Below are 14098 nucleotides of genomic sequence, written 5' to 3'. Positions count from 1 at the left end.
TGCTTTTTTTAGCTGAATTTCCTCCTGTGTCAATCCTATCTGATACAGCTTATGCCAAATACCTGAAGTTACAGGTGTGTACTGTCATACTAATTTCAGGCTAACCCGATAGTGCTTATTCTACAGGTTTTGTCCTTATTGGCAGATAACAGAGAAAGGGGGGCAAAAAAAAAAAAAAAACCAACACCTAAACCTTAGAGTTGGAACCTGGTTTTTATAAAGATAAACTCCGAAAAGCTAGAAGTATCCCACAAATTAAATTACAGAAGGAGTTAGTAATTCAGCCTCTTAAACCAGATATAACTCCTGTTGTTTTTAAAGGCCAGCCCGAGGGAACTGACTTTTTAACAGATGCAGAGAATGAAAAAGTTACCTTTGAGTGCATATTCTTATTGTTCAGTAGCAATGAGTTATAAATTTCTCAGAACCTGAATTTCTGGTTATTTTCTATCTACTAGTTTAGTGATGGTGGCATATAAGCAAGGAAGTGAAAAATTTCTGACTTTTAAGCACTGTTTGAAGGGAAGATAAAAGTACTTAGCAATATATTTTCAGGTAGACTTAAATCCAGTTTGAACATTTTTCTTACCTGTGAATCTTGTAATTGGCAGATGAGTTGTAAAATAATCTTGTTTGTAGCCACAAAAACCAATAGTAAATAACTTACAGCTTGGAGTTCAGTGTGGAAACAGACTCTTGTTTTGAAAGCAGTATTTCTCCAAAGTTCTAGGACATACTTGAATTTGTTTTGAATTTACAGTTAAAATAAATTCCTAGATTGTAGAAGGGTTTCTGTGGTACCATTTTTAAGTGGCATATGACAATGAGCATCTGCAATAGTCCAAGACAAATGGATGGAAGTAAAACTACTAGGTGCTGTCATCTGTGTTGGAGACATGCTAGTGGATGCACTGCTGCTGTTTTAATTTCACTGCTTTCACTTAAATGTATTAAAACAACTAAGTAGTTGTCACTGGAAGCGTAAATTCCATTCATGTTACCTGGTTGTTTTTTGAACATGAGCCCTCATGGCCAGAGAAATAGTAGTTAACAGCTGAATGCATGAAAGTGGCAGGTATCCATACAAAAAAACTACCAGCATCTGGCACACAAAGTAATTTCTAGCTTACAAAAATCCCTGATGGTGATGTAGATCTGTAGTTGCTGGTGATTTATACTTGGTTGTAGTATCATATTGTTTGATTATCCATAGCACATGTATATGTACATCCCAGATCCTGTACATGGTAGAAATAATATCTTAAGCTTAAAATGCTGGTAACAGACTATAACATTGGCTTTATCTGGTAATATAGATGGTAAAAATCCTTGTGAAATATGTGGTCGTGGTTCAAATCAGTCTGAAACATGAAAGCAATTCGTGCCAAGAAAATGGTAGACATATTTTTACCTAGTATAAGGAATTAGAAGGGTGTAAATTAATATTTGGAGTTAGAGTAATTGCTATTAATTGCACTAAGGTTAAAAAAATGCATAGTTTACAGGTTGACAGCTTACTACTTAAAATTTGTCAGTTACTACAGAACACACGTCTTAAATACTCCTATAAAGATGGTTTTAATTTTCTTAAGATTGTGTGGTGCTTCATTTTTAAGAAGTAAAAAAGCTTAGCTAAAGAGCTAAAAAAAATTAGAAATACAAATTTTATCCTCAGCCTAGAAGTTAGCTTAACTTGAAGAAAACTAATCGTAAGGCAAGGTAAGCCAATCCCCTTGTCATTCTTTGCTTAGAGGGCATCTTCTAAATAAGCAGGCTGGGGTATTTTGTTTGATTGTTTTGTTTTTCTCCCCCCAAATGAAAGCAACCCAGCAATTGCACCAGTTAATAACAAAATGCATCATATAGTTTATGTGCTTTCATGGAACACTTACTGCAAATCATTAGTGTATTGCAGTATAATAATACATGTAGAAATGCTAAAACCTGTTATATTCATGTTCTTGCCTCACTGTCAATGCCTGTATTATGATATTTAGTAATCCTGAATGTAGTTGGTTTATTTTAGCAGAAGATGACATTTTATTGTTCACCAAGAAATACAACATATTCCTCTTTAAAATTAGATACTGCCAGAATCTTGCTGTATATATTTTCAGGGGGAAATACTGTTTCCAAACCTCCTGTTGATTTTGGACAATTCACCTCTTATTGTGTTTATTGATAAAGCAGTTATTTTCCAGAGGGTAGCACTGGCTGATGGGTGAAACTACATTAACGTGGTTTTCTAGGGTCTGTCGGGAAGCAGGGGCATGGACACACGCTACTGTGTGCGCTGAGATCCCCAGATTCCCAGTGTGGGTCTCTCCAGGTGGGTTTCCTGGCAATTTCCAAGATAAGGTAATTTGTTTAATTTCAACAAGGTTGTTCAGACCTAACCCCTACTTTTTTTTTTTTTTTTTTTTTTTGGGGGGGGGGGGGCGCGGGGGGGGTTGGCCTGGTAAATATGAGTTCTATAAGGTCTTTGAATATACATGTTTTATTCAAAAAGACAAACCCAAAAAAGATTGAGGATTTTGTGGTAGCGGAGGTGTTTTCCATACAATTTGAATTTTACCTGCTGTTTGGCTTATCTGCAGTGTCCCTCCTGAGGGAGGCGTTCCCACTGACCTTTCTGGAGAACCCGTTTTTAATGGCTCCCGAACTCACTTGTACTCATTATACCGGTTATTTTATCTGATGGGCTTAAGGCATCCACACTGAGTTTTCCGAGCTTAATGTGGCTGCTTCGTGCTGCCAGGTCCTCTCCAGGGCCCACAGGCAGAGACGTTTTTCTGCCTGGTAGAGGCTCCTCAGGGGCTGCCTCACCTCGGCTCGCAGCGCTGAGTTTTAACAGAACGCTCTATATAGTGGTTCTGTTTATAATATTGTGCTACATTTTTTTTTTTTTTAAATGTAATTCTCTTAATGTGAAGAAATAGGGTGGCTGCAGCGCTGTGTCACCTGCGACTGGGGGAAGCTCAGCCCCCTGCGCTGCCCGCCCTCGGCGCCGCCCTCCCCGCCGGCAGCCGGGGCTGCGGGGCGGGCGCGCACCCTGTTGCGCCGTCGGTGAAGCGAGGGAGCCGCCATGTTGTGCCGCTTCGCCTCGGCGGGAAGGTGAGGGCGCACCGCGGGGCGCTGGGGGGAGCGTAATGGCGGGCAGAGCTCCGCAGCGTGAGGCGCCGGCCGGGCCGCCCTCGCCCTCGGCGGCCGAGCGGGAGGGGAGGGGAGGAGGCGGTGGGGTCGCCCCTCAGCGGCGCCCCTGGCGCCATTTCGAGAGGAGGGAGGTCGCGCCGCTGCCGGCAGCTCCGCAGGGCTCGGGCGCTGCCAGAGCTTCGCTGGCCAGGGCCGCCGCGCCCGGCCGCTCGTCACGGCCCCGAGGGTTTCGCGCTTGGTTTGTCTCTGCTTTATGCCAAGGTCACCAGCGAAACGTAAAAGGGCCTCAGGAGCTGACTTTTCTCCTGGCCCAGCGGTTCTCCTGTTACGTTTCATGACAAGTGCGAGGTGTTGGGGCGGGAAAGGGTGACCACAACCTGCGTGGGGTTTTCAGCCCCGTTGTTTTCCGGTACAGGGGCCTTGTGGATAGTAAGGAAAAGGCGCTTCAGGGACATCTTGGCCTCTGTTTTTAATCGATAAAGATGAGGCGAGGCTCTGAATGTCGGCGTGTCGCTGCTGGCTGTCCGTTCCTGCGCCCACCTTTGCCGGGCCTGGGAAGGCGGGTGGCGCTTTGCAGGGGCTATGGGGGGCTCGGTTTGGGAAGTGACAGCTTTACATTGCACAGCCCTGCGCCTGTGACCTTTATGTGAATTCATCTTTGCAATTAAGCTACAGAGCGTGCTTGCTTTGAGCTCCTGAAAAATGGTAATTTGACTTCTTGACCTTAAGATAACCCTCCATATCCTCAAAGCAGCTGATTGTAACAGTCGTGCTTATAGTCCACTTCAGTGGTAAAGCCCAGGTACTGAATAAGACTACTTTCTCGTTTCTTCTCTTCTAGAAGCAGCGCCAAGCTGATAGCACCATTGGGCTGCTTGGTCTCCAGGCAAAAGCACGCTCTTCCTGACCTGCCATATGACTATGGTGCTCTGGAACCTCATATTAGTGCAGAGATCATGCAGCTGCACCACAGCAAACATCATGCCACCTACGTGAACAACCTGAATGTCACAGAGGAGAAATACAAAGAGGCACTGGCAAAAGGTTCGTATATCCACAGTCAACACATGAGGCAGAAGCTAGTTGACGTAGATGATATAGGAGAAAAAAATGGGTAGTCCTTCATTCTAGGGGAAATAGTTTATTTTAGAAGTTTTGGGTTATCTGACTCAAGGTTTTGTTTTGGTTTTTTTTTTCTTAATAAAGAGAAGTGCTATTAGGAAAGAGCTTTAATTGTAAGCTTCAGTGGTGCTGATAATTGGAAACTAGGTGTAACTAAAAAGCATGATTTCTGTTCTTTGTAGTGCTGTAAAACTAGAAGACAATTCATTGATTGTTGTGGCTTTTGTCCATATTACATTAGTAACTTGAACCAAACACTGAGTCAATAAGAAACTGCAGTCATTTTACTATACAAATATTTTTTAATGAAAGGTTAGTAACAAACTTAAATGAAGCAAAATATGTGCACCATGATGGTTTTTACATCAGATGTTCTGCTGATTCTTGCGAAATAATTTTAGTCACCAACAAATGGAGGTAAGAGAGATGTGCAGGTAATGTATACGACACCCAGTGAAGAGATCTGAATTTGGCTGTCATTTCTATCATTGGGTCAGATTAAGAGGTTATAGGTTGCATGCCAGTGTGAGACACAAAAATATATGTCAAGCCATCATGGAATTTTTTTTAAGATCTTAAATTGAATCTTGAGATATGCTGACTTCTGTGAAAACTTTACAGTTGTTGTAGCAGTGCTACACAGAAACACATTAAATGCATTTTTCAAATCTTCTTCCAGTTTTTCAGTGGGACTGATGAAAGTGTGTGATATAATGTGTGTATCTTTTGAGGAAGGTAGAATATTTTCTGAGGGTTTTTTTTTTCCTATCATTATGATCTTTCTAAGGAATATAATTTTATCTCTAATAAGTGATTACTTTATAGACTGATCTCTCTCTGGTTTCCAGGTGGCTATACACTGTAATTTAACTGCTTGGGTTTGCATGAAAGTGAGAATTGTCAATTTCCGAGCCAGTGTGCTTGAGTAGAGAATGTTACCTATGAAAATGTAGAGATTTTCAAGTGCCTAAATAAACCTAAAAATAACTTGTGCAGTCTAAATTAACGAACTAATGAGATTTGGTTAAGAATCAGTTACTCAAGATTGGCTGGCAGCGGTAGGTCCAGGAAGGACCTGAGGGAACCTGAATTGTTAGAAATCAGTGTATCTGCTGCTGATGTTACTAATGCTGTTTAATGAGCAAGGCTTCAGCCACTAGTGGAGGCAGAATTTCTGGTTAGCAGAAACATCTGCAGTATTGTGGACACTTTGAGGTATTTTTCGAAAATACTATACTTTGATAGTGTCTCATTGCTAGCTGTTGGAAATCGTCTGTCTAGAGGTACAAGTTAAGCTTTCCTCATGGATTTTGCATGCATTATTTTGCAAATGGGTAATGTATTGGTGATGGTCATGCACATCAAAGCAGCAAATATTTGCTTGTGATATCTCTGTGTGTGTATTTTGGTTTGGCCTTTTTTTTTTCCAAACTGGTATCCCAGTATATTGTGTGTAGTATTTTGACCCTCAATAGACAAACTTCTAAGGCCAGGCTTCATGAAAGGGGAATGTCTGAATGGCCACCTCAGTCTCTCAGTATTGTAATTCTTTTTCTGTATTTAAAAACTGAGCATAATCAAAAATCTTTTCTGTGCTTCATTTCATTATTGGGTTACACAGCATATCTAATCACTAATATCTCTTCTGGATAAGAGAGCCTTGTGAATGGCTTTTGTTCAGCAATAGAAGGTAAAGTTTTCTCTTCAGATCGTCTTTAACATCTTTCTCATGTATCTATATCTGCTTAGAAAGCTCAAATAAAAACTGTCCTGAGTAGAGTTGGCTTATGTTGTCAGCTCATTTGAAAATGAGTGTGCACTTTTGTGAGCTCATGGATGAACAGTGTTCTTGTTTTCTAGTCTTAACATGGAGCAATTTACAAATGCTGAGTGCTTAAAACGTTCTGGTTCTACTAGTTGCTTTATTCTGCTCTAGAATGGTAGTAGATCTTGTACGTGTAGTCTGAGTTGCCTGATAAGTGCAGTATTGCCAGATCACATATAATTACAGGATAAGAAAAAGTCAACGATAAAGAAATATTTAGTGTAGTTTATGTCAGTGACAAAATATGGATAACAGTCACAAACCTTTTCCATAGACATGTTATAGACCAGCAAGACTTGAAAGATTTTGGAGATCGATGGAGGCTTAATGGCAACATAATGACTACTGTGGTAGTGATTATGTTTTTATTTATCTGTGTATTTTTATCTTCTGCATCCTTAGGTGATGTTACAGCTCAGGTATCACTTCAGCCTGCCCTGAAGTTCAATGGTGGGGGTCATATCAATCACACCATCTTCTGGACAAACCTTTCTCCTAATGGAGGAGGAGAGCCTAAAGGTTAGTGCTTGTTACTTTATTGTGTCAGTTTTAATTGACTAGTAAAACTGATGATAATTTCTCTTTTTCAGAGAGTAAAGGATCTTTATTTTTCAAAATTAATTTGCCTGTTTATATGTGACAGTTATTCCAGGTCTGAGGACTTCAGCGTTTTTCAGATGCAAGCAAAGAACATGAAAAGCTAGCCCTGTGCAAAGTATTTTTAATTTCTAAATCTGATTGTCTACACTGCAAAATACTTGGCTGTTGCTGCATATTGTCCTTTCCGTCTCAATATGAGAAAATAGTTTTCCAAAGCTATGCTGATTATGTTGCCATATATGTACTTGCTTCACAGAAAAGGAAGAAATGTGCTGCAGACCACCCAATGTAGTGACGGGGTTTATGCTCTAATTTGAAATAGGGATAATTTAGCAGCTAAAGCCTAAAGGAAGAAATCCCCTTTGGGAAGATAGCATAGTGGTTTTCTACAAGTGACCTGCAATTAAAGGTAAAGGCTCTATCATACAGATCCCACAAAAGCTGTTGTGATAAACTTGAGGGTTTTTGAATGAGGTTCATATGCCTGTCTGTAAATTGGTGGCTTTCAGGTACTTTGTACTCCAGTGGTCATAGGTGACATCTGCTTGTGACTTTCGACTCTACTGTGAAAGTACAAAGATGCTCTGAAGATGGTCCAGTTAAGACTAGAGCATAAAGTTTTGAAGCTGTGAAGCTGAAATTTCAACAAGCAGTTCTGATATCAGTGCATTTCTGATAGAGCTTGTTTTTAGATGACATTATCAGAAAAGATGCTGTAAAACCTTGATTTTTTGTCTCCCAATTTCTGCGAAGTTTTTGTGAAAGTAAGTTTAAAATGTCATCTTTCAGTTTCAACTGAATGGTTCAAGGCTTTCGTAGGAAGCCTGCTAAAGCTTATCTTAAGATGCATTTCAGCTATCACCAAGTGATTTTCAAGACCATCTTTCTGAAGGTGAAAGGAATGAAGAATTCTCCAGCATTGCACTGTGTGAAGTATTTTTATGCGTGTTAATTAGAGGTTTTGAGCAAACACTGAAATATCTGAAAACTACTGGTGTGCTGGGGTGTAGGGGAAAGGAAGTAGTTTGACAGTGCATTGTTACACTAAAACAGTTCTAGTTTCTGTCCCCTCTGCCCCAGCACAGGTTAGTTTAACTATATAATAAAGAAGGGATCTAATCACGGGGCCTACTTAGCCATATCAAATAGACTACTTAACTGTAGAAGCAGATGTAAATCTTAAACCTGAGAGAAGTGGTTAAATACCTCGTACTAAGTGTAGGTTCATTACATTGATATCAGAGATGTCCAAATATTTCTTTGTATGAAGACAAAGAAACGGCAGCCCCTTAGTGTTGTCCTTTTAGATATGCAAACTAGCTCTTTACCTTCTTTCCTGGTCCTCCCCTGTGATTTTCCTTTTAGACAAGAATATAAATTCCTGAATGTCCTGTTGATAGCACCCTGACTGTGGCTTTGAGGACAGCATGTTTGACTACTGCATTAATTTCTTGCTTGCCCACTTAAGCAGGTTGGGACAGAACAGTGCAACAACTCTGTCTAGACATTTCCTTCTCGCAGAGCCCAGAGGCTTCTGCTCCTCTTTCCTTCTATTTCCAGGTGGTACTGGAAATTGAAACACGTTCCGTATCTGACCTGTGATTTTTTCTGTATGTTTTTTAAAAGGAGAATTGATGGAAGCCATCAAGCGTGACTTTGGTTCCTTCGCAAACTTCAAGGAGAAGCTGACAGCCGTATCAGTTGGTGTTCAAGGATCAGGCTGGGGGTGGCTTGGCTATAACAAGGAGCAGGGACGCCTGCAAATAGCAGCTTGTGCAAATCAAGATCCTTTGCAAGGAACAACAGGTCCCATTTCTTTTGTTCCCGTCCGCTTCTCTCTTTATAGATTTCGTAGAAAAGTGTATGAAATCTGAAAAGGGCTTTGTGGACAAATGCTGAGAAGACGTTGCTGGATAAATAGGGCTGGAATACTGCATGTCGCTACTAGCAGGAGTGAAAAACAGTTGCAATTTTTAAAGCAGCATTTGTAAATTGGGACTTAAAAACCGTGAAGAGCAGTAGGGCTTAAACTCCGTCTAGGCAAAGGGGAAATAGATGGGACATATTGTTGAAAGCACTGTCTCTCAGACAATAGTTTCAGTTCAGGCTCCTTTGGATTATTTTTGAATAACTGGAGTAGCTTGCCTGTGTTGAGGAGGATTAAACCTCCTACTTTTAGACTGTTTTCTCTGGCAGAGACTATTCACAGAACTGTCAGTGTAGGTCAGACAGCAGGAGGGGGGAAGGTGAACATAGTAACAAGGGTTACTGGGTAGGCTGGGTTTAAAATGGAAGGCTCATAATCTGCTTCCTTAATGTTGATAAGGAGCAATGAGTGTCAATTAAATAAGCCTTAGATGGGGATAAATTTATGCAAACAGCGTAATGCTGGCCTTATCACTTTTGAAGACATTTTTACTTGCTTAGAGAGACATGGAGGTGACAGTGGCAGGCTGGACACCCTCCACAGAAGGAGGAGCTCATGGCCAATGACAGTCCTGCCTGCAGTGGCTGTTTGTCCAAATTCTATTTCAGACATCTTAAAAACATGTTCTGTAGAATGCATAGAGAATGGCAAGGACTTTTATGTATTGCTTTTCAGTAAGGAAAAAAAATATATAGGAACATACGGCATGATGCGGGTAAATTTCACCCACCTCCATGAAAACTCCCCACTAAAAATGTAGTGAGAAGGATATTTTAGCACAAAAGCAAGGAAAATAATTAGATACTTAATGAATAACTTGTGATTAAAATATTAGAGGCAAACTGGCATGGCAAGAGCCTCCTTCATGGTGTAACTTTCAATGAAAATGCTTTCATAACTGTGCAAAAGATGTAAACCTTTCAAAAGTTACTTTATCTGGTTTCAGTTATGTCTTCAAGGCAGTTCTAGAGTATTCATAGGTGTTTATCTGAAGCAGCTCTTTCAGTTTATATGATATATGTGTGTGTGGAGAGCAGACTATTCTGCAAAACGTTGCAATAAGCACCTGTGTGCTGGAGAGCTCTTTGTCTTCCTGCAGATAAAGGGTCAGAAATTGGATACAGCTTTGGGATGCAATATAAAACTTTTTACTTGGAAAATGTGATAAATTTACAAAATTTATCCTCCTGGTTTTTTTACAGGTCTCATTCCTTTGCTAGGAATCGATGTATGGGAACACGCTTATTATCTTCAGTATAAAAATGTTCGACCTGATTATTTGAAAGCCATCTGGAATGTGATCAACTGGGAGAATGTATCTTCAAGATATGCAACTTGCAAAAAGTAGAGTGGAATTCTTGCACAGACTACTGAAATGTCACCACTTTACTCTGATACCACTCTTGTAGTAGTGCCTGTGGCTTACAAATGAATTGCTCTACTGCACACCTAGTTCGTCCAACAAAAGCATTTCATAATCAAGCAAAGTGTCTGCTTGTTTAATTCTGTGGGAGGTATTTACTTAGGTTTTTGAAGCTTTACACTGTTGTGCATCTAAGGAAGATACTTTAAATAATCTTTTCCATTGCATATAGATCACTTTGCTGAAGCTTAATGAGGTAATGGATTTCCTTGTTGCACTGAAATACCTACGTGGAAACATGTACTTCATGTTGCTATAAACAAATAAAACTCAAGAGAAGAATCTTCTATAACTGTCTACGAAAGACTCATTTTTAGTGATAGCTGGTCCACTTACTTACTTGATATGAACATGATTGGAGAAGAGAAATGCTTCTTGTAATTTGTTGTGTTACAGGTATGGAGCTTTCTTACAGATTCAAAAAGAGAAGTGGGCCTTGCTGTGCCTGCCTGGCTTGGCTGTCTGCACTCATCCCTGCCCCTTCTTGGGTCTCTTAAGTGAGATCTTCATTTCTTGCATTGGGGCTGTTAAGTGTTACCTTGGACAAGAGATTACAGTACTGGGTCAGCCTAAATTGTTCTTACAGGGACTGAATGACAGCATGTGGTAGTCAGTTCATACTAGCTGCTCAAGTGTATCCTAAAACATCCTTTAACTTAAGAGACTGATTATGTACATATGTCAGATATAAATTGTCTCTGCATAGCTGTGTTTCTGAAGCAGTTGTAACATGATAATGCTTGAGGTGGGAATAAAGTACCATCTGGTATAAAGGAGCATGCCCAAAAGGTCTTGAAAAATACAAAAAAAAAGGCTGGTGTGTTTTGGGGTTTTTTTACTAATTTTGTTGCAAGTATTTCAGACTGGATGCTAGTGGACATTCGTAGTACCTTGTGTATCAGTTTTCTTTGAGCTTTTTTGGTATAGGTCCTACAAGTTCAGGATGGATTCTCAGGGAAACGAGGAATAGGCTTACATTACCATACTGTTAATGCTGCTGTTTTGAAGTATCAAGTAAGATTAAAGGGAGAAGTGTTTATAAAGAAAGAAATGCCTTTCATTAGCAGATGTAGGGAGAGAAGATATCATCACCATAGGAACAGTTTTCAGTAGCTAACCAAAGCAGCAACTGGTGGGAGATCTTTGTTGCCAATGAAAGTGAGTTGTGCAAACATGGCTTATTTCACCTGTAAAGCGTTTTTTTTTTTTTTTCTACCATGGAATATTTTTTCTCTAGACCCAGTTCTCAGATGTGCAACTTGAGCTTCTGCTGAAGTCTGGATTGCTTCATAATCTTGTTTAAAACATATTGTCATCCCTCAGATCCTCCATTTACCTCTGAGGGTGTGAGAGCAGTAATGAAGAAAAGTAAGTCTCTTGGTAATCATTCTGGCAGTTTTTGACTTTAAGAAAAAAAGAAGTCTACCGAAGCACCTGTATTCTTGCTGTCTGCAAAATCCTGTCTAAGTTTGGAGAGCTGGTGAATGAAGACTCTGTCACAAACGGTGCTCAGTTTTTCTTCTTAGGGAGGAAGCCTGGGTCTCCATGAGTAAACACTAGCAGCATGTGGATTTTTCTCCCGATACAAGCTTGTGGCACTTCTATGTGGCAATTCAATACAAAAGCTTTGCAGCAATTATTAACTGAGGTGATCAGTTTATTTTGAAGCACATCTTCCTAACTTAATGTTTCCAGCCTCTGTCCTTGAATGTTTCATTTTAAGCACTTCAGAATGCTTAATTCAATGCAAAATACATTGTGTAGCCCACAATATTCCTGTTGCAAGACTACTGAGGCAAATCCCTTTTAAGGATTTAATATTAGTTACAGGGTAGATTAATATTGTTGATAATTATTAGGGAGAGAAAGGAAAAGCACCATAACTTGTAAACCTTGTAGCTAGCTAGCTACTTAATTCAAGCACGTTGGGTTAGTACCTGGATTAGTAAAGGCCATGTGTAGGTTTTAGTTTTCAGATTTCAGTTTACTGAAATCCTGCAGAACAGGTGGATTGAGTGGAGGCGAAGTAATTTTTTTTAAGATATGAAGAGAAGCACAGAGGAGGCATGTTGTGTTTACCATGGAGTCTACCTGGAGATGAAGGAAACAGTGGAGTCTTTTTTTTTTTTTTTTTTTTTTCTTTCCTTATACAAGACGATATGATGTGGTGAAATACCATACAGCAGAGATCAAAAAACCTTAGTGGAATGCTCCTCCTCAGTAAGTGAATGCTGAGGCAGGGCTTTGGTGGGCAGTGCCATAGTGCGTATATTGGGCATCTTCTTGGTGCTGCATACTCCTGAAGGACAGAGAGGTAAATGTGCCATACGCTGGTGCTCTGGAAGGGCGCACTTAAACTCTGCAGTAAGCCTGAGTTAACTCCAGGCAGTGAGGAGGTAAATCCTGGGAAGCTCCTCAAGCAGCACTGGCTGTTGCTGAGGCTTTAAGGCCGGTAGTGTGAGACCCAACGTGTGCTGGTAGGGCTCAGTTTCTGCTGTGCACCAGGTTAAGAAGAAGCTCTGCTCATCTGCTTACAGTCAACTGGTGAGCTTGACCTTGTGTCTTTTATCTCGTCCTTAAGTCTGAATGTAGGAAGTCCAAAGCTGTATACAAAGAGGAACGTTTGTGGAATAGGAAGATGAAAATTTACTAAATGTTAAAGGCAAACAGTAGGAACAGTGAAGCAATGAAAGCAATTTAATGCTTGTTGTGGTGGACAGTTATAAAGGACAAACAAAGGCAGGTTGTGTGGTGCCGTTGAAGGAGGGTCTTGGTTAAACTTTTTTAACTCCAAACTTCCATGAAATCTGGAAGAAGTTCTAGTGGTTCTTGTGGCACTAGGAACTGAAGTGCCTGCCTGTCATTTAGCAGATCTGCTAGCAAAGCTGTCAGTGAAAGTACATAAACCTCTTAACTAATCTGTGTTAAAGTTGGAACTGCTTGTTGCTATTCAGAACTAGTGCTTTGCATTACAGAAGCTGGCCTGGGGGTGGGAAGGTGTGTATCTCCCACATGAATTGAGAAACAGGAAGGTAAATAATGACAGCCAATTCACATGCACTCTTCTGAATGGACAAGTCTAAGACCTGTTACTCGAAAACTGAACTACCGATGCAGTTTGTTCTATCTGGAGCTTCCTGAACCTAACAGTAAAAATAGTAGCTGTGTGTGTAAAGTTGTCTCCAATCCGAACTGTGCAGGATATCTCTTGCCAACGAGCATGGAATTACTTGCAGACTTGATCTGCGTGACAAGGACAGAGTTTTCTAACTTCAGTGCTGATTTCAATATACTTTGAGCTGGGACAAACCAGAAGAGTTGCAGAAGAATTGCATCCTGACAGTCACCCTGAGCCAAACTTTCGTCAGTCCTTGCTTAACTGTTTTGCTTAGGAAGGTGTCATGCATGTATACACAGATAATTTGTGTGTAGGCCACAATGTTAAAACAAGAGCTTGGAATTATTTTCAAGAGGGGAAAAAAGTGCCATACCTAACCCAAATGCTCTTGGAAATCATTATGTGTTATGAGTTGGAAGAAAAAAGTGCATCAGGGTGATCCCATTAAAAATACTTACGGGTGGCAAAGCTGCTGCACTTAGAGGTTTTGCTTTGAAGACTGAACGGATTTCAGTGGCTGAACTTCGTTTCAGAAACAGATGCAATCAGGTCTCAAAGTGCAATACGCTACTGCGAAATGCTAGCACTCATTTGTGATGTTTTGCTGACCTGTAATAGACATTTGAAGGCTGGTATGAGTTGCAAAGCATGTGTCTCATTCTGTACTACAAAAGATTAAAGTAATGCAAGGCCAGCCCAGCCGAGCTCTTGCAGCCTCTCAGCTGTCCCGCCGTGGTGGCTGCTCCCAGCGAGCCCGGAGGGTGGCACCTTCATCCTTTTCTTGGAACAGGAGGGGTCTGTAAATGGCTTTACTGAGCAGTCAGAAATAGATAAAAGATGTTTTGTTTTGTTTTCCTCCAGCTTCTACTTTTCACCTCACAATTATTTATTTCACATTTATCTAGAGCATGTATTTAAAAAAAAAAAAAA

The 14098-nt window shown here is 40.5% G+C and overlaps 1 protein-coding gene across 1 annotated transcript; it reads left to right on the top strand.

Annotated features, from left to right (window-relative positions):
- Window positions 1-3003: 3003 nt before the first annotated feature.
- SOD2 (superoxide dismutase 2) lies at window positions 3004-10342 on the top strand. The gene is made up of 5 exons (XM_065631245.1): window positions 3004-3114; window positions 3995-4197; window positions 6503-6619; window positions 8327-8506; window positions 9830-10342. Exons 1-5 carry the CDS (start codon window positions 3086-3088, stop codon window positions 9973-9975), a joined length of 675 nt encoding a protein of 224 aa, XP_065487317.1. The 5' UTR covers window positions 3004-3085; the 3' UTR covers window positions 9976-10342.
- The last annotated feature ends 3756 nt before the right edge of the window (window positions 10343-14098 follow it).

Source organism: Caloenas nicobarica, chromosome 3 (genome assembly GCF_036013445.1).
Source record: "Caloenas nicobarica isolate bCalNic1 chromosome 3, bCalNic1.hap1, whole genome shotgun sequence".
NCBI classification, from domain to species: domain Eukaryota; kingdom Metazoa; phylum Chordata; class Aves; order Columbiformes; family Columbidae; genus Caloenas; species Caloenas nicobarica.
Note: the sequence above shows the minus strand (reverse complement) of the source record. Positions and strands in the feature narration are given on the sequence as shown.

Excerpts from the sequence above, each read along its gene's own strand:
- SOD2 (XM_065631245.1), top strand. The coding sequence starts at position 3,086 with ATGTTGTGCCGCTTCGCCTCGGCGGGAAG. Across the intron at positions 6,620-8,326 it reads TGGAGGAGGAGAGCCTAAAG|GAGAATTGATGGAAGCCATC; the intron begins GTTAGTGCTTGT and ends GTTTTTTAAAAG. Across the intron at positions 8,507-9,829 it reads TCCTTTGCAAGGAACAACAG|GTCTCATTCCTTTGCTAGGA; the intron begins GTCCCATTTCTT and ends GTTTTTTTACAG.